Genomic DNA, 18295 nt, shown 5'->3' with positions numbered 1-18295 from the left:
GAGAATGGCGTGTGCGTGTGACTCATCTGTTCAGGCCGTCTTTGTGGCCATCGCCATACAGCCTGACTTCCAGGTCCAAGTCCAGGTGTTACTGTGTATATGTGTGTCACTTGATCTTGTTTCTGGAAGACTGCATCTAAAGTATAGCTAAGATGTAAAGGTGCATAATACATGTTATAGCACACCAATTGCAACTCAGAATTCTGTGACCAGATATTCAATACTATCTTTATTCAGACGCTACTGTTGCATCCTCATCATACATAATTAATTAAAGCACTTCCTCCACATAGATCATTACACTACTTCTTCACAATCAAAAAATAGCTTAACTAATCTTATTTCAAAATCTTCCATGCCAAGTATACTATACCCATCAATAATACACACACAATCTCTATATGATATGCATATCCCTATTGAACTCTGTCTACAAATTAAGTCACACAGTGACTTATACACCCCGAGAAGTAAATCACTTGCAAGGCTAACCCTTCTTGGCAGCTTTCTCCTTCTTGCGATTTTCTTTTTGTTTTTGTCGCTCTAAACGCTTCTCCTTCTGTCGCTGTAGTCGCTCTGCTTCCTTCAATTTTCTTGATTCTTCTTTTGAAGTTTTCTTTGTCAACGTTTGCTTTACATTTGATGCCTTCTTTGGTGCAACTATGTTTACGTCCTCATTCACCTTTGTGTTTAAGTCCACACAAACTCCAATGTCATCCAGTCCCTGATATTGCACAGCAGCAGGAAGGCAACTCAGTCCCACCTGACAAGAGCAGGTAAACTTGGATGTAGGTACATTACCAACAATGCATACAGACTCTGCCTTTCCCCGACGGACACAGTGTTTTTGGCCCCGAGATAAAGATGGATGATGCGTACAGCAAAAAGTTGAACCATTCTTAGGTAAACAGTCATCATCGCTTGAACAAGGCATCGCTTTGATGTATTGCCGTCGTGCGAAGACTGCCAAACACGGCTTACAAACCCTTAGGTTACTTGCTGAATTGGCAACAAGTGTACAGCACTCTTCAAGAGAACAATCGTTGTTTGATGTGCAGATTTGATCATTGCTGAACGTGTCATCATCTCTGGACTCACTGCCATGTTGAATGTTTGACTCCGGTGGACACCCTTTCTTTTTACATACTCTTTTATTGCCCTTTGAATTCAGAACACAGCATTTTTTGTCACCACAATCAGAGTCAGTGCTACATTCATCCTGCTGTTTATTGTCCAAATCTCGAGTAGCCACTGCTGCTGGATCACTGTCACAAGTTGAGCAGACCTTGCCTTGTCGTGGAGCCACTGCTACACAGCACAGGCCAGCTACATCACAATCAGACTTCTTACGACACTGCTGTGGTGGACTTGGTTTTATCAGGCTTCGCCCACTTTCCCTAACTGGATCATTGTTTTCACACTTATGACAAACTGCTACAGAACTGTTGTACAACACACGACAGCACTTAGTTTCACCACAGTACACAGCCTTGTCCTTACAACAATTCTTTTCATATTTGTTCCATGACTGCTTAGGTGGTGGAACACCTGAACATGATGGAAATCTGCACTCATCATTAATGCATATCATTCCTACAGGGCATTGTGAACAATTGGTATATTGATTTACGAAATCAATGACCAAATCATATGGAACAGTGGGACATGGACTGCAAACTCCTCGTACACTGTTATTGGTCTTTACACAACAATAGCCTTTGCTACACTTGGCATCTGTCTTACACCTCACCAAACGATGAGGTTTTGTTGTCGTAGAAGGAATAACACTATCAGGTGCTGTTGTTGTGGAAAAAATAGTTGGGCACCCTTCTGGCTGTTCAAGAAGTTTGCCTTTACATGATCGTTTGCACACACCGGGGCCACATGAATCATTTTTAAACACACAACATTCATCATCAGAGCAGTCAGCTTGTGACGTACAGCAACTCTTATTGACAGGACTGCTCATTTTAGTATGCTCATCTTTGCAAAACTTTGAGAAAGACCTTGGAGTTGTACGAGGCCAGACTGGAAACTGAGTTTTATTCCTGTTGTTCAAATTGCCATTTTTGACTTTTGCGAATGCATCTGAACAATTCCGGCATATCTTATATCGGCAGCAAGACACGTCACACTCACTGTGTCTTTCACAACGACAATTATCGCTTACTTCTGTTGAACTGCACATCACAGCTTTACAGATGAGCCCAATTTGCTTTAAGCCAGGACAGCAGCAGCTAGAGTTGTGAGGACAGTCATTACCAGCAGGCTGACATGAAAGACACCGTTCATGTATTGGGTGCCAGAATGTAGAAACAGGACAAGAATGTGTTAACTCATCAACCTAAAACATCAATATAAAATGTATGCAAAGAAATTAATATAAATAACAAATAAATTTAAAAGCAAATGTATTAAAAATATGCACCTTTCCATAAATCAATAATGAAACTATAATTATCAACAAGTACTGTTTAGAAATTTAACTTAACTCAAACCTATTTCACAATTTCTAGTTCACCATATTACTGTCTACATGACAGACCTCCTTATTAGACCAATTTACTCATTGCTATTCTGACCAAATTAACACACTGCCACCCAAGAGCTTCAGTTCCAATTAATTCTGCAGATATGCTGATGTACCATAACAACACAAACGCATTCAAAAACCGACAGACAGACACTCTTACACAGCAGAGGCACATCCCACTGTGACTAGTACCGACTTCAGCAAACAGACAAGTCAACGAACGCGTCACAACACGCGACAATTCACTGAATGCGGACGACGAAACGCCTGCATGTGTTTGCGCTATAACATGAGGAATGTCTCTGTGGTCGAGCAGCAGTAGGAGAGCACTCACCAACCAAATTAGATTACTTGTTTGACTAAACAACGTCTACCAACTCGATTGGCGTGCGGTTTCCTGCATGCAATCGACGCGGAAGTGCACGCCGTCAAGTAAGCAGAGCAAGAAACACCACAAACAAGAAGGCGGGTCGCATCAATCATAAGCCCCGCCTTCGCTCCTCCTTAGGCATGCGAGCCCAGCAGGGCGTGAGGAAATTCAAGGGTAGCATACGTGTCCAGTCATGTCTCAAGAAGCGTAAAGTAAGCGCCAGGTGGAAGCTGCGTGCTTGTTTATGGGAGTCAGCGGCACCAACGGTGGGAAACGCACGCGACTGTCTCATTATCTATCGATTCTCCCACTAGATTCGCAGACAAATGACCGCTTGAACTACAACATAGTCACAACCGAACACAACGTGGGAATAGGGTGTATACAATGAGAGAAATAAGAAGCTGCAACGTACCGGTTCGGTTATAACTCTAGGTAGTCCAGGCTTGCCCTTACTGAAGTTTTCACCGTCTACTGAGGACTTGACAGGGTTTCCTGATGGACGAATTCCAGTCACTCCACCCAGCGGTTCCTTTATTCCTCTGTCTTTGTTCAACATCGGATTCGTGAATTTGTCGACCACTTTATGAGTCTTGCCGCTATTCACACCATGCACACTCTTTACCACATCGGCACGCCGCTGGAGAGTGAGAGCAGTGCCGTTGTCGCCCGAGCAAACCCACAAAGAAACAAAAGCGAAAAAACATCGCTTCAAAGCCATTTGAGCCTAAACAGATAGATCAATCATCACACTAGCTTGTGCACTTGCGTTAGAAGCCGTACAAAGCGATGAGAGGCGGACAAGACGAAGAAGCTGGCAATCGGACGGACGTGCCAATCTCGACTGCTTCAATTGGTGGGTGCGAACGTAATGGAATCACTTGAAACCTCGCAGCTCTTAATTGGTCTAATTGCTCTTCACGATGACACTCCTGCTCGCAATTCCGGCGGGCAGCTGGTCTCGAACTAAATCAACAACAAGTGTAAACGACACGAATGCTTTCTTATTGGTTATCAACGAGTGAGGGGGTAGAGCAGGCGGTTTCTATACGAGCCGCTGTGGTCCACACGCACCACCTCGTGCGTTTTCTCTCGTCGTGATCGTGGAGCCGATAACTGGCTTAATGATATTTGCATAAAGTTATTAGACTATCTGAGGAAAACACCCGATCTTGTCATTCAATGATGTAATGAATTTCACGAAATGGAAATAGCCAAGTGATGAGGAAATCCGTTATTGATAAATAGCAAGACACTCTAGTAGTCAACACGTAGTGGTCTATTCGTCTAGAATAATCATTCAAGGATCAGGCTACGCAATCATGCATCTTACACGCGCTAGCAATCCTAGTAAGTAACCGATATCCGAGTCAATTATTATTTACACATTCAATTGTTCGAACCCTTGAAATGTTGGTTTGCAGTCGAGTGAAGACCAGAAGCGGTGATGGCTGTCAGTACGACGTAAAAGTCCTTGCTCCGGTCGATTAGCAGAGGAGTGAACGAGTATTCCGTCTGTGACGTTTCGATAAACTTGAGAACGTCGGTACCAGCTGAAACGGTACCGACGGAAAGCTCGTACTTGAAGGCAGACGGAGAGAACTTGCCCTTCCAGGTCAGTTTGACAGTCGCGCCTTCCCACGACGAATTTATAGGAGCAGCTAGCAACACAAATATAAATTAACTACGGTAAAAACCACTAGATTTTGCATGTTTATCTCGTATCTACCTCATTCGGAAGCGATATATTTAGTGCAACAACAATACTACCGTCTGTTTTTAGACTCTAGAGTTATCTCGACGGTATCGCAGCTAGAACAACCGGCTGGATCGACAACAAACTAGACACTACATACGGTAATTGCCTCTCCGCAAAGCATCCAAACCGATATGGAAGCAAAATGCACAAGCTAACGAGGCACGCGTGGTCACTGCAGATTCTAGACAAGATCAACGCATCTTGCATCGATCGGATCCCAGTTATCACGTCTCTTCCGACTAGACTACAAACATCGGGACACCCATTGCATCATCACTCAGAGCTGATGCTCACGAGCTAAATAGACCCCAATATGACAGACGATAAGTGATCTATATGTGATCATCAATGACCTTAGTGGTTTGCCATCACGATAGGATAACTTAAGTTAAAGTCGACATTACGTAATGTCAGATTTACCTGTGTCTAGTGGTCGCGTCGCAACTATGGAGAAGTCGTTGTGTACACTAGGGCTGACTAAACCCGCAAGATTTGCTGCCCGCACGTAAGCTCTGTAGGATCCCTCGTCTTGCAGTCTGATTCCGGTAATAAAAGTTTCCCTCACGTGTCCGACGTCGTTCCATTGTGCTAGAGACGCGTTGGGTGAAATAGCGGTACCGCTCAACTTCACTTCATACCGAAGCAAAGTGACGTCATCCACAAAGCCTCTCCACGACAAATGGAGACTGTCTGTCTGTGGTAAAACGTTTGGTTCGCTATCATACTCTCCAGTCCTGCTGGCTGATACGGTGAGAGACGCGCCTGTACCGGAAGGATCCTTGAGCACAATTATCACTCCGTCCGATACCGCATGGCTGCACAGACCGGCACCGTTTGTGCAGATCACTTGGACGTAGACGCGTTGACCGTGAGTGAGTACTAGTCCGACTCTAGAAGCGTTCAACGAGCCAAGAGATAGCGTGTGGTAAGGTTGAATGTCATCTAATGAAGGAGATGAGCCTAGAATAAAGAGACAGACATGACAACATGGCTGCTAGACACACACCTCGAATGACCGTTCAGACATTACGCAAGGCGAACACTTACCGATTGCCCATTTGCATTCCGCAATACCGCTTTCAGAGTCTAAAAATGTTTTCCAATTTGCAGACACCACTGTTGTGCTCTGATAGTCTACATCACTACCATCTGTCTCTCCATCAAAGACGGCACCAGCTTGCGGATGAGAGAAGTCTGCAAGAAAAGGTCTTGAATAGACAACTCGCTCTTTGGCGGCGTCATTCCAAGAAATGACAGATATGTAGACATTCCAATTATGTTGTAGCCTGAGGGAAGACGTAATAGCAAAGGTCGCTCGACCAACAGATGTGTAGCGTTGCAACTGCTCTCCACCCTCTGCAGTCCCCACTGCAAACCAATACTTACTTATCCCACTTTCGGCGTCTCTGATATCCCAATTGACGGCAATTCGTTGGGGAGATGAACCAAAATAGTTTCTAGTTCCGACAGATATTGAATGAGAATTCTTAATGACGGTCGCATTACCCATCTTCTTCTCTTCACTTCTATTCAAACAGTAATCAACAGAAATGCGGTCTATCATTATCCCACTGCGACCCTTTGAAGTAAATGTGATATTAGTTTGCATTTCTGTGGCAGTAAATACGAAAAAATGTCCATTCCATTGTTGACTTCCAGATTGATGATGCGTAGGCTGAGTGATGAACGTGTGCGTACCAGAAGGAATTGATACTGTGGCTGAGATGCTGCTGACAGCCGCGGAGGAGGTTGAGGTGTCATTGTAAACAGATGCGTAAAAAGCAAGGCGATATTCAGTTTTTGGCGTAGTCGGAATCTTCTGACTAATTGAACCAAAAAAGTAGAGAGAATAACATCCATTGTAGGTGTCGGTTGATTGTGTGACGGCTCTCATCCAAGACACGTTGTCGACATTCCATCCGTTTGTAATGTCCGCTAGCGACGTGCTAGACGAACAAGGAGTCGACGACGGTTCAAACGACGGGTTGGTCACCAAGTTGCCTGATCTTTGCAAACAAACGTAACTCAAAGAGGGCGACGTATCGACGACGATTCCATCGGAAGATACGACATCCGAGCGAATACCGACGGCATCTACAGCCACTACGCTCACGTAGTACGTGACACCGTGTGTCAGATTGAGACCGTATGATGTCGCAGACAACGCCAGTCCTACATCTTTATACGCCATCGTTTCGTTACTGCCGGGCATACGACCAACTGCCCACTCGTAGTGATGAATATAAGAGTCGAGATCGATGAATCCGTGCCACGACGCACTCACTTCGCTTTCACTGCTTTGTGCTCTCGCATCGTGAGCATCAGAGCCATCCAGAACGACTCCGGTGATTGGTTTGTCAACGTCTGCCACAATTCCGTCAGACAATGAAGAGACTTCGAGTCCAACAGGATTGACGGCTGCTATAGAAGTGTAGTATCGGATGCGTGGTGTCAACTTCAACCCAGAAACGGTCATACTAGAGACATTGGCTGAGACGTAACCCAAGTACAAGGAGCAGACTACAAAGCAAAATTCATTACATAATCACGTCTAAAAGGTAAAGAAGTTAAGCTTTTACCTCCCGCTGATTGTCCAATACAAATACGCCATTGCTCAATCACACCATATTTTCCCGTTGCAAACACACCTTCCCAGTGCAGGTGGATATCACTCGTTGACTGTGTGTAGTCAATATCATGAAACGGGGCTGTTGTGGACCGGACTTCTTTCACTCTTCGTCCACTCTGTACAAACGGTGGTTGTGAGTCAATAGTAATGCCATCGGATTCGAAGACAGCATACTGGTCTGCAGAATACCAAACTCTTAGATAAAAGACATAGGAAACTCCTGTGATCAGTCGTTTTGAAGTCGGCAAGAGTAGGGCAGCTCGTCTTTCAATTCCAGTTGATACTGGAAACCAGTATTGTTCTGTTGCTTTCTCAAGTACACCACTTCCCACCGATTTGCCTTTTCTCCCAGCAGACCATTCATACCACAAGATATCCGTTTGGACACCGACTATTGACCATGAAGCGCTCAAACTGCAAGTAGAGGAAGTAAAATCAGCATCAATTGACAGCCTGCCCTGAATTACGTCAGGAATCACAACTAAACTTTTCTGGCTAGGAATGTCTGTTGAGTTGTAAACTATGCAGGGAGACTGTGTTGGACAATACTGTCCTTGAGCAGCACACGTACAATGACCCTCACATGTGTGCACCTTACAAACTGTTGAACGTTCCTTTTCCAAACTTCCAAACTGAGGATCTCCTGAAGTGATAAGAGTGAATGTATCCGTTCGCATAGTACTCGGGACACCAACGCCATTCACTGCCCAAATAGATATCAAAATCTTTTCATTATATACCAATCGTCGTTTCACTGGTATAACTGCTCGCTGTGTGGTATTAATGGACTCGTGATTAATGGTTGCTGGTGTAGCTGACATGTCCAGATCACCCTGTCCGTATGATGTACCAACAGACACACCGTAGTGACTGATGCCCGACTGATGATCAGAAAATCCCAACCACGCAATATCCAGACTGCCTTGATCAAGCCTGGGATGATTGCTCCATGTCATAGCTCCCACTACCGATCGATCTATCATTGCTGCAGTATCTACGTTAACACTAAATGTTCCCACGGATGGTACAGTGGAGTCTATCAACACTGCATCAGACGTAGCAGTAGTGCACAAAGCAGCTCCATTGCATGCTGTCACTGTCATTGAGTATCGATCACCGTCATTTAGATTTAGTCCAGTCATTATAGCACTATTTCCCTCAGCCACAACACTGGGAAGAGAAGGAGCACTTGAACCATCATGAGAACGAAGAGACCAGTAATGTTTGACAACTTTTGATTCACTGTCACTAAACTGCCAAGTAGCTCTGACTTGAGAGCGATCAAATTGAGTGCCACGAACGAAAGAGCCACTCCAAGTCACATCTATCTGTGGTGCCGAGACAACAACAGGAGGAGAGCTGTCAACTACAAATCCATCAGACCATCGTGTTACAGTCAAACCGGCCTTGTTTACTGCTTTCACTGATACGTAGAGTAACCTATTGAGAGGTAAAAAATTGTCGAGAGACGTCTGTGTTGCTTTCTCAGCTAGATGTATACTTGTCCATGTTAGTACATCATCAGCGCCAGGAGATGTCCCCACTGACCACTCAAAATAACTTATTGTTGAGTGAGGATCATGAAAACCAAACCAACGAGCAGAAACAGAAGTTCTAAATATATTAATTAAAAGACAGTGTATTGACGAGAAGGAAATTAACTTAAAGCTACCTGTCTGTGTGATACCCCTTGTCCTCTCCATTTAGACCGTCTACTACATATCCTGCAATGGGTGGAGAGTTGTCTACCAAGAGACCATCAGATGTTACCACAGACGAGCACAAAGCAGCACCGTCACATGCTTTCACCAAGGAATAGTACGTATGACCAGATATCAAAGATAGGCCTTCATAGTTTCCTTCTAAAACATAAAAAGCAAATACAAACGTACTACATATCATTTTCATCGGAATACAACAAACACCTAACAAATAAGGATTACATAAGTCTGCAGTTTTGTCTGCATTTTGTCTCCAGTTTTTCAGACAACATAAAATTGCTCATTAGGATGGTATGATAATAGGCACAAGTGGAAGAGCAACCGCAGATCTGGGCACCAAGCAATTAACTAACTGATCACTTAAGTGTATTCAGATATGGAAGCACAGTCATGCAAACAGATCACTCATACGTAGCGGCGTTCCGTACAAAAGAAACTCAATTATCATAGGTCTTCCAAGTCTGGATACTTCAAGAAGAGATGACAGCTGTTACACCAAACATGGCATGTTGTTCACATCATCCTCAAGATGTTAAGCAAATCTGGGGAGAATAGATCTAGAAAGGTACCACACCAAAACAAGCAACAGAATCAGAAATGCAAATTAGAGGTATCCCTAGCAGACTGATGTTAGCATTGTCCTTCCCATAATAAAATTTTAATCAATTAAACAGTCAAAATCATGGTTGATCCCTATAGCTAGCCCAAGGGGTTGGTAAGCGATTATTTAAGGCACTTTCAGAAATATAATTAGCATCAACAACTTAGATGTTGAAAGATGTAGACTCAAGATTACACTTGTGATCTCGAATAATAATCAATTGAGAATCATACCTGTTGCCAAACCAGTGCTGTGCCAGTAAATAATGTCACTGCATCCTGAACATGATCCTATTGCCCACTGGTAGTCAACTATTCCTGTTCCTATGTCATGGTATCCTCCCCAGTGAGCACTCAGCTGAGTCAGCAAAGGCCCATAATCTAAGTCTTTACTACTTTGCAGGACTCCATTAGCTTTAGGCCCATCAAATACATAACCAGTTGTAGGTGGTGAGACATCTACTATGTAACCATTAGCAGTTGACATGGTGGTCACACCTGCTTGGTTAGTTGCCTGCATATCCAAAAGTGATGATTAGAACAAACAGTTGGTTAGGAAACAGGCAACACAAACCATACCAACACAGACACAAACACTAGCTGCCCTTCTGTCAATTGGAGAGTGCTTGTTTTGCCCGTTTGTTCTAAGCCTATTGCAGTGAAAGGCATCAGATCTGCATGACCAATTCGAGATCCCAATGCCCACTGTAAGTGAGCTACTCCCGAGTGTTTGTCATCTATTTGACTCCATTGTGCAGTCACTTGACTTAGAGATTGAATGTGAGTTGTACTGCTAGAGGAATAATCACCCACAGTAACTATTCCAATTGATGGAGGACTGGAATCGACAACAATAGGTGGAGAATAGGCGTCAGTTGAGAAACCCACCAAGTCAAAGGCTGCAAAAGATTGTTAACAATAGGCAAAATAGCCATCACTCAGACAGTCATTGTCTCTAAACGTTTCCTCACCTCTAACAGTAACATAATATATTTCTCCATCATTTAGTGCCAAAGAACGTGCAACAGCTTGATTAGCAGCTATAACTAGTGTGAACTGGACAACATCATCAAGTCCAGCAGCAGAACCTAAAGCAAGATTCAACACAAACATAAATGCAAAAAAAGACAAATCAAAACGCTGTCCAAACCGATAGCGTATTCATAATGTGAAATTCCTGATGCATGTACTGTTGTTTCAATGTCTGAAAATCCTGACCAAAATAGTTCTATTTCTGTTGTAGCAGCTTGGTATTGTGTTTCCTTCCTTCCAGTGCTCTGACATTGATTTGCCACTTTATTGCCAACTGACACACACCCACCAACCGGTGGCTCCAAGTCCACAGTCACTCCATTGCTGCATGCTTCGATAGCTGGCAAATCTTCTCTAAAATACTCGTGTTGTATGCTTGTAGAATTTGACCACACACAAAAGTAATATCTGTGTCCATGAATTAGTGATAAATCAGAGACCGTTAATTGATTGGTTGGAGTCTCCCCACATGCTACAACTCCTGGTAATCCACAAGGCACATATCGAGAAGTCTCAGAGACAGACCATGAATACAATGGGTAGCGGAGACGTGGCCATGCAGCAGCTAGTCTGTCAGATTCTGCACTGTACTGAATATCAGTAAAGCTAGATAACATGTGCTCCAATTGACGCCAATCAGATGAACTCAATTCTTTTACCTCGGAAGATTTAACGTCATAAACAGTCATAGTAGCGGTGTCAATGGCAGAACGAAGTGTTGTCCTCCCATTTGCCTGCCACTCCATATCAACAGATACAGCAGCGTCTACTCCAGCAGCATTATATCCCCTTACGATGACAACAGCTGGATAATGAGCAGACATGTTCACAGCTACAGAAACAACCATCTACACCACAACAAACATCACACACCATCAGTATCACCAATACAAAATCCAGTAGGACTTACTGTTTCATTAGAAGCAGTCACAGTGCCGGACGGAATCAGCAACTGAGAACCATCAGTAGCTGTGCCTATAGACCACCTATAATGAGACATTTCAGGATCGCTGAATGGTTCCCATTGCAGAAGAGCTGTATTCAAATCGATATTATACACTGCTTGAACTGTGGATGGAATGGGTGGCCCAACAACATAAAATCCATCTGAATGCACTACTTTTGAGCATCCATCCGAATAGCACAACTTGACAGACACATAATATTCACTGCCAATATTCAGGTTCATACCTGCAGCTGAGGCAGTAGCAGAAGTCGCAACAGAATGGTAAGATTTCACCTCAAAACTAGTATTGCGTTTGCGTTGATATATTGCCCATTGGTAATGTGATAGTGATGATAGCAAAGATGCTGGAAATTGCCATGAAGCTCTAACCTCTGATTGAGATGATTGATAGTCAACATCAGAGTCAATATCCCATCCATCAACAACCACTGCTCCCTGTTGAATGTCACCATCAAGGTCATTCATTATGAGTACTCCATCTGAAGCAGCAGTAACATTGCCTACTGCATTTGATGCTCTTATTGTCATATAAAATCTCTGATTGGCAAGCGACAAACCAGATTCTACATGTGTTGTCTTGCTGCCTACTGACTTAAATGAAACGATATCATCCATATAAGGAACTGATCCAACACCAAACTCATATGTCGTAGGAAGGTAGTCGTGAGAAAAGCCAAACCACTGAGCTGCCATTGAAGAATTCGTTGTTTGAATGTCAATGTCCTCACCATCTAGATAAATGCCATATTTTTCTTGCCACCAAGACTGTGTTGATCTTGTTTTAGGCTCAACATCATTTACAACACCAACTGAAGGAATATTGACCTGGTGAACATATGTTGAGGTAATGATATGTGTAAGAGATGCACCATTTGTTGCTTTAAGAAACAAGTAATAAACCATGCCACTGTGCAGCTGTTTAATGAGAGAATCAATAAATACAATCACTGATGAGCCACGTTTTTCAAAACATGTTTCAACTTGGCAGAAATTGATTACATCTGTTGTTTTCAACGATGAACCTGGCAATTGATCAAACAAAACTTTGATTGATGAACAACAGTTTAAGTCACAAAACCAAAAACAAAATCATATAAATAAATAGCTTACCTATTGCCAATTGCAACCCTATTCCATGTCTGTCTTCTTGATCTTGAAATGCTCCAGCAGTCCATGAAACAACAAGCTGATTAGATACAAGCCTGACATTCAATTGACCAGTAAAGATTGGCGGTGTCGTGTCTACAACAATGGGTCCAACCACTTTAGTAACAGAAAGAAGAGCCTGATTTGTAGCTTTAATGATGACAAAAAACTGAGAGTCATGCTTCAAGTTTGAATCAATAATTGTAGTCAAAGGATGCCTTCCTGTTGATTTAAATGGCCTGATGTCTGCAGTACCAGTATCTTTGCTTCCCAATCCAACTTCGTAATCTAGCAGACCACTTTCTTGATCAAATGCTGTCCAGTTGACTGCAACATATTCACTCTGTGTGACATACTGAGTCTGAATGAACTGTCCATATTGACCACATTCTTCAGCTTTCACAGTTGAAACTACATCCCTACAACAAATTAATGTTTCAAGTCACTGTTTTTACAAAAAAATAGGTCAAGTATCTCTCACTGGTACTGATGCAAGGGGTATAAATCAGCATCATCAACAAATAGTGAGTTATTGAAGCACTCTTCAGATGGAGAAACCACCATTTTTCGACGCCTATCGTGGAGAACCAACCACACCTACACACACACACACACACACACACACACACACACACACACACACACACACACACACACACACACACACACACACACACACACCAATCACTAATATTTCAATCAATACTTAAACTATTTAAAAACAGAATACCTGCTTTTGTGTATCTTGTATGAGACCTGGTTGAACAATTATATCATTTATAAAGATCTGCTCTAAACTGGGAGGTGTCTGGTCAATAACAATGCCATCAGAGCAAACGGGAATTGATGGTGATAATACTTTGTTGTATGCTACAACTGTGACAAAATATTGTCCTTGTGATGTTGTCTCCCACATTCCATGAAGATCTTGAGTCTGGAGGACCTACATTATAAATAAATTATAAAATTATAATATATTAGTACCAAACACAACTCTAGAGTGCTGCTCAGTCCTTTTGTTTTACTTTCCATCCATATACACTCACTTTAATTAAATCAGCCCATTAATCCTTAAGTTAGTCAATACTTCATAGTCTGTCACTCTGTCAGCCCTCTGTCATACCTCCATCTGTTTGCCTGTCTGTTTCTTGTTTACATGCATGTCCATCAAGATGATCCAAGTCTGCATGTCCTCTAATAAATTAAGATTAGATTTGTCAGGGTGTTACCTTTCCTCTGGCTGAATAGCTAAAATTTCCTTCAGCTGCACAGTTGACATCCACAATATACTGATAAGATATAACATCTGTTTCTGGATCAAAGAAACCATTCCAAGAGAACTGATAGATCAAACCACTTTGATAATCAATATCTTTCTCCCCCACAGTTGTATCAACAACAACCCCACTCTGAGGTGGTGTTGTGTCTATTGTAATCTTGATGGTTGATGTGGCAGATAGACCAGCCTGATTTGTCACTACAACTGAAATAAAGTAATCTGTATCATGTTGTCCATACAGCTCCTTCATATTTTGACTATTCAGATCGACATCAAACACTTTGGAATAACACCTACTTGTTGGAATACAGTAGCATGATGCATCAGTGCAATCCACCTAACACAACACAATTTACCTTGCTATTAATTAAACAGTGTGGCAAGGATACACACTTACAGAGTTCTGCACTTTTATGTAAACATGACCATTCCCCACATCCATTCCACCAATTGTAGTTCCAATGGTCCATTCAATTCTAGAGATTCCACTGTGCTCGTCTTCTGCTTGTATTTGAATTCGCATTTCCAAGAGGTTAGTAGAGTGATGTAAAAGAAGTTGTTCTCCATTTCTTAACAACCAAGGTTCGTGAACAGTTGGTGGTGAAGAATCAAAATTGACAAGAACAAAATCGGTTATTTCTTGTCCAAGATAGTCTGCAGCTCGAAATGCAAACTTGGCTGTGTCTCCATCCGTACGATCAACCACTGCTGAAAAATTTGAAAAAAACACATCATCTATAGTTGACCATGATCTCAGACCGGTTACTGTTGAGCCGCCTTTGTGATCAACTCCAACTGTGTAGTCTAACTTGACAATACCATCTGCATTAAGAGTCCCAGATCGAGAAAGAGAATCTGAGTCAATAGGTTGATCATAGTTGGGATCAATAGTTTGATGGAAATCACATATTGGATCTAGCCATTTGTTTGTCCGAAGCTTGGAATTATAAAAATGACCCACTCCACTGACAACTATTGGTTCAGCAAGATCAGTTTGCCAACGATTACCAGTTTCATTGGCAGCTGACAGCACACGAATAGGATTCATGGCATCAATCTCTAAAGTAGAGACACTGTCATACAAAACCAATCTGCGAGAATAGCGCTCATTTCCAGCAGTGTCAGTGACTGTCATAACAACAGAGTAAATACCAGCGCTACTAAAGACAATTCGACGAGCAAAAGATGTAGAATTGTTTTCAACAATTGTCATAGAACTGATTGAGTCAGTAAGCTTCTCACACTGCAGAGGTCCTTTCATTTGGAATGGATAAACTTCTATTTGGTAGGAATGCACATTTGACAGTCCATCTAACCATCCACCCCATGTTATGTCTGTTGATCTTGCACGTGTAATTGGTGTAACAACAGACAGCAATGACTGACCAGACAAACAATCTACTGAGCTAGTCAGTGAGCAGTGATTTGGAGGCAAGAAGTCTAAAATGAAAAGTGTGTGTCCAATGAAACGAGAGCCACTGTAGTATTTGGTCACATTGATGGTTAAGTCATGGTCTCTCAAAACAAGAAAGCCACCACTTTCCACAAGTACTTTCATCTCATACCTAAAAGCCATTCAACACATTATGGAATTATTGCAAGAAAATTATTATTACCTATCACCATGAAGAAATGTTTTGAGAAGTGGTTGCTGCTCTCTGCAGCTAATTGGATCAGCTCTTGGCCTGCTGTTTGAAAGAGAGACATCTGAGCAGCCAAATACTTCTGAGTCAACAACAAATGACAAAGCTATACCAAAGATAAAGTAAGTGTACAAAAGAAACATACAGTTGATATTTCAAACTTGGTCTCACAAACCTCTAGCTCTTCGAATAGTTGCATTGAGATAAGTTTCAACAACTCCAACTTTATAGTCAACAACATATGAAGGTCTTGCAGGTGGCTGTGGTCCTTGAAATGCAACATTCCAATTCAAGTCAATTTCAAGAGGACGAATGTTTGTATAGATAGCAGATGAAGAAGAAAAAGTGCAGAGTCCTTCTACTTTGTTACCCAAGTTATCGGTGAGAGAGATGCTGCAGTCAAGCAAAGTAGGTGGAGTTAGCACTACAAAAGAGATAATCCTGTGCAATATGAGAAGAAACCATCATGATAAGTCTAATTACCACTTAGACAGTTTTGACCACTAAACCCAGCAGAGCACTGACAGCTTTCAGGAGTGCTGAGACACACACCAGGATAGCAATAGTCTCTTTTCCATGAGCACAAGGCTAAACATTATGAGATCAACTCACAAGAGCAACACAATAACATTATATTATCTTGTAACACAAGAAAAATGATGATAAACGAAATGTACTATAGTATACAAATCACATAAACCATACTAAAGTCAAGCAAGAAAATAAGAAATTGACACATACTCGATCATAATACAAAGATAATTGGACAATGCATCCACAGGTGTATAAAGTGAAAAGAGAAACAAACAAACAAACAAAGTAGTTCTACAAGCAAAATTAAAATTTGACAACGAGCTAATATAAATATGTATAAAGTATAGAATACAATTCTGAAAAATTATTAAATTTAATAAACAGGTAAACAACCTGACAGACAGAGAAACAGACCAACACACACACACACACACACACACACACACACACACACACACACACACACACACACACACACACACTATCAAACAAACAAACAACAGACAGGCACACAGACTGGCAAGCACACTACATTCTTACGTTCACAAGATGTGTATCTATTCTCATAAGCTCTGTCCCCTTTATTCACCCCATAATTTGATTCACACAGTTCACAATACTGATTCGTCAAATTTGTGCATCTGACATCCTCACAGTAAGTAATATTTGTGCATGCTACACAACACAACAAATTTAAGGTCAATGATTTGTATAACAGTATCATGTTCTTACATGTGCAAATAGGTTCCTCTCCACTGAACTGACCAGAGTTGAGACACGTCCTAGTTTGATTACCACTCAACATGTAATATGAGTTGTTGCAGGAGTAGGAAATATTCTGTTCATATCTGAAGTCATATCCAAACACTTGACCAAATGCAGGAATGGCTGGAACCGGACAAGTTACTACAAACACAAATCAAAATGCCTGATAAAAACACACTAATTTTAATAAATAAGTCATCATACACACACACACACACACACACACACACACACACACACACACACACACACACACACACACACACACACACACACATACACACAATACAGTGTATAATAATGGAAACCAAAAATCATCAACAAAGTCTGCACACAAAAATCAGACAATAACTTTGAGGCATGCAAATGTAAAAAACTAATATAGGACATACACTAGCTTGTGTATTTGGAAAGCCTAGAATGGGCAGTTCCAACACAGCAAATACAGAACTGTCAAACAACCTCAAAAGAGTTGGTATTGGATGTGAAAACAAATAAGGTAACCAATTAATACTTAGCTTTAACTCAAAGACGCACAAGTATCAAACAAAAACGCAAATATCAACGCTGACTGCTCCACACAAAAAACCACAAAACGAATAACTTTGTAAAAGCAGAATGTCAGACAAGCAAATGTCCTTTCTATTTCTCATCACCTTCAATCTCACAATGCTTATACCTCCAGCGTCGATCCCTACAAAAAATTAAAACCAACAAATGCTAATGCTACACAGCTGTTTACAAAGCTTGTCTTTGAAAACACACTTGTCAACAGTGTTGAAGTAAGCTTCTATACCAACTATGACTCGTCGATGAGAATTACTCAAACTTGTTGGTATCTCAAACGACAGTGCCCCTCCAAGACTATTAGCGTATGCAGTTCCTCTTTCTATCTTGCAGTTAATAAGAGATGCTTGACTTCTGGTGCAGCAATAAGGCCGCCACAATCGATCATTGACTGTTGTATCAAACGTCGAGGCAAAGCCGCCAATATATCCTGTGCCCGGACAATCATAGATGATGTCTGCCTCTCCTGTGTTGATAGCGTCCTGCAAGCTACACGAGGTGCCACCGCTGTTTGCCAGCGTGTCAGCGTTGGTGCAATAAAAGCGCCATTGTCGATCCTTGTTTGAGCTGCTGCAAACAAACAAGCGGTACCGCAACGTCAATCACCGGTACAGACATCCATTAGACGGTCACTATACCTAAAATCACTCGATACTCCAGCTATAGCTTCGTTGTTCGGGCACGAATAGTTCATAATTCCTTGGTAAATGTTTACCACGTCGCTCCACGTCTCTCCATTTACAGGCGCAC

The 18295-nt window shown here is 41.9% G+C and overlaps 2 protein-coding genes across 3 annotated transcripts; both read right to left on the bottom strand.

The window, feature by feature from the left end:
• Positions 1-201: 201 nt before the first annotated feature.
• Positions 202-3890, bottom strand: LOC134197389 (uncharacterized). Of its 2 annotated transcripts, XM_062666707.1 has the most exons (4): positions 3687-3890; positions 3319-3630; positions 2171-2344; positions 202-2107 (listed from the first exon to the last, which is right to left on the bottom strand). In XM_062666707.1, exons 2-4 carry the CDS (start codon positions 3622-3624, stop codon positions 488-490), a joined length of 2100 nt encoding a protein of 699 aa, XP_062522691.1. In that variant the 5' UTR covers positions 3625-3630; positions 3687-3890; the 3' UTR covers positions 202-487. The 2 variants fall into 2 exon arrangements, with proteins under 2 accessions (XP_062522691.1, XP_062522690.1); XM_062666706.1 differs by having other exon boundaries at positions 202-2344.
• Positions 3891-4164: 274 nt separating this feature from the next.
• Positions 4165-18054, bottom strand: LOC134197639 (uncharacterized; the record flags this gene model as incomplete). Its single annotated transcript, XM_062666983.1, has 22 exons — positions 4165-4564; positions 5083-5622; positions 5710-7182; positions 7242-8905; positions 8964-9153; positions 9847-10126; positions 10192-10511; positions 10584-10700; positions 10763-11492; positions 11555-12633; positions 12722-13176; positions 13239-13354; positions 13488-13700; positions 13987-14373; positions 14434-15601; positions 15653-15785; positions 15855-16103; positions 16163-16267; positions 16754-16888; positions 16946-17119; positions 17635-17672; positions 17744-18054. Coding segments are annotated over 22 exons (10149 nt in total), but the record flags the coding sequence as incomplete, so codon positions are not given.
• Positions 18055-18295: the final 241 nt, after the last annotated feature.

The sequence above is a fragment of the Corticium candelabrum genome, chromosome 22, assembly GCF_963422355.1.
Source record: "Corticium candelabrum chromosome 22, ooCorCand1.1, whole genome shotgun sequence".
NCBI lineage: Eukaryota > Metazoa > Porifera > Homoscleromorpha > Homosclerophorida > Plakinidae > Corticium > Corticium candelabrum.
Note: the sequence above shows the minus strand (reverse complement) of the source record. Positions and strands in the feature narration are given on the sequence as shown.

Coding starts and splice junctions, on each gene's coding strand:
- LOC134197389 (XM_062666706.1), bottom strand. CDS start 3,624: ATGGCTTTGAAGCGATGTTTTTTCGCTTTTGTTTCTTTGTGGGTTTGC. Junction 2,345..3,318: donor CTAGAGTTATAACCGAACCG/GTACGTTGCAGC, acceptor TTGATGTTTTAG/GTTGATGAGTTAACACATTC.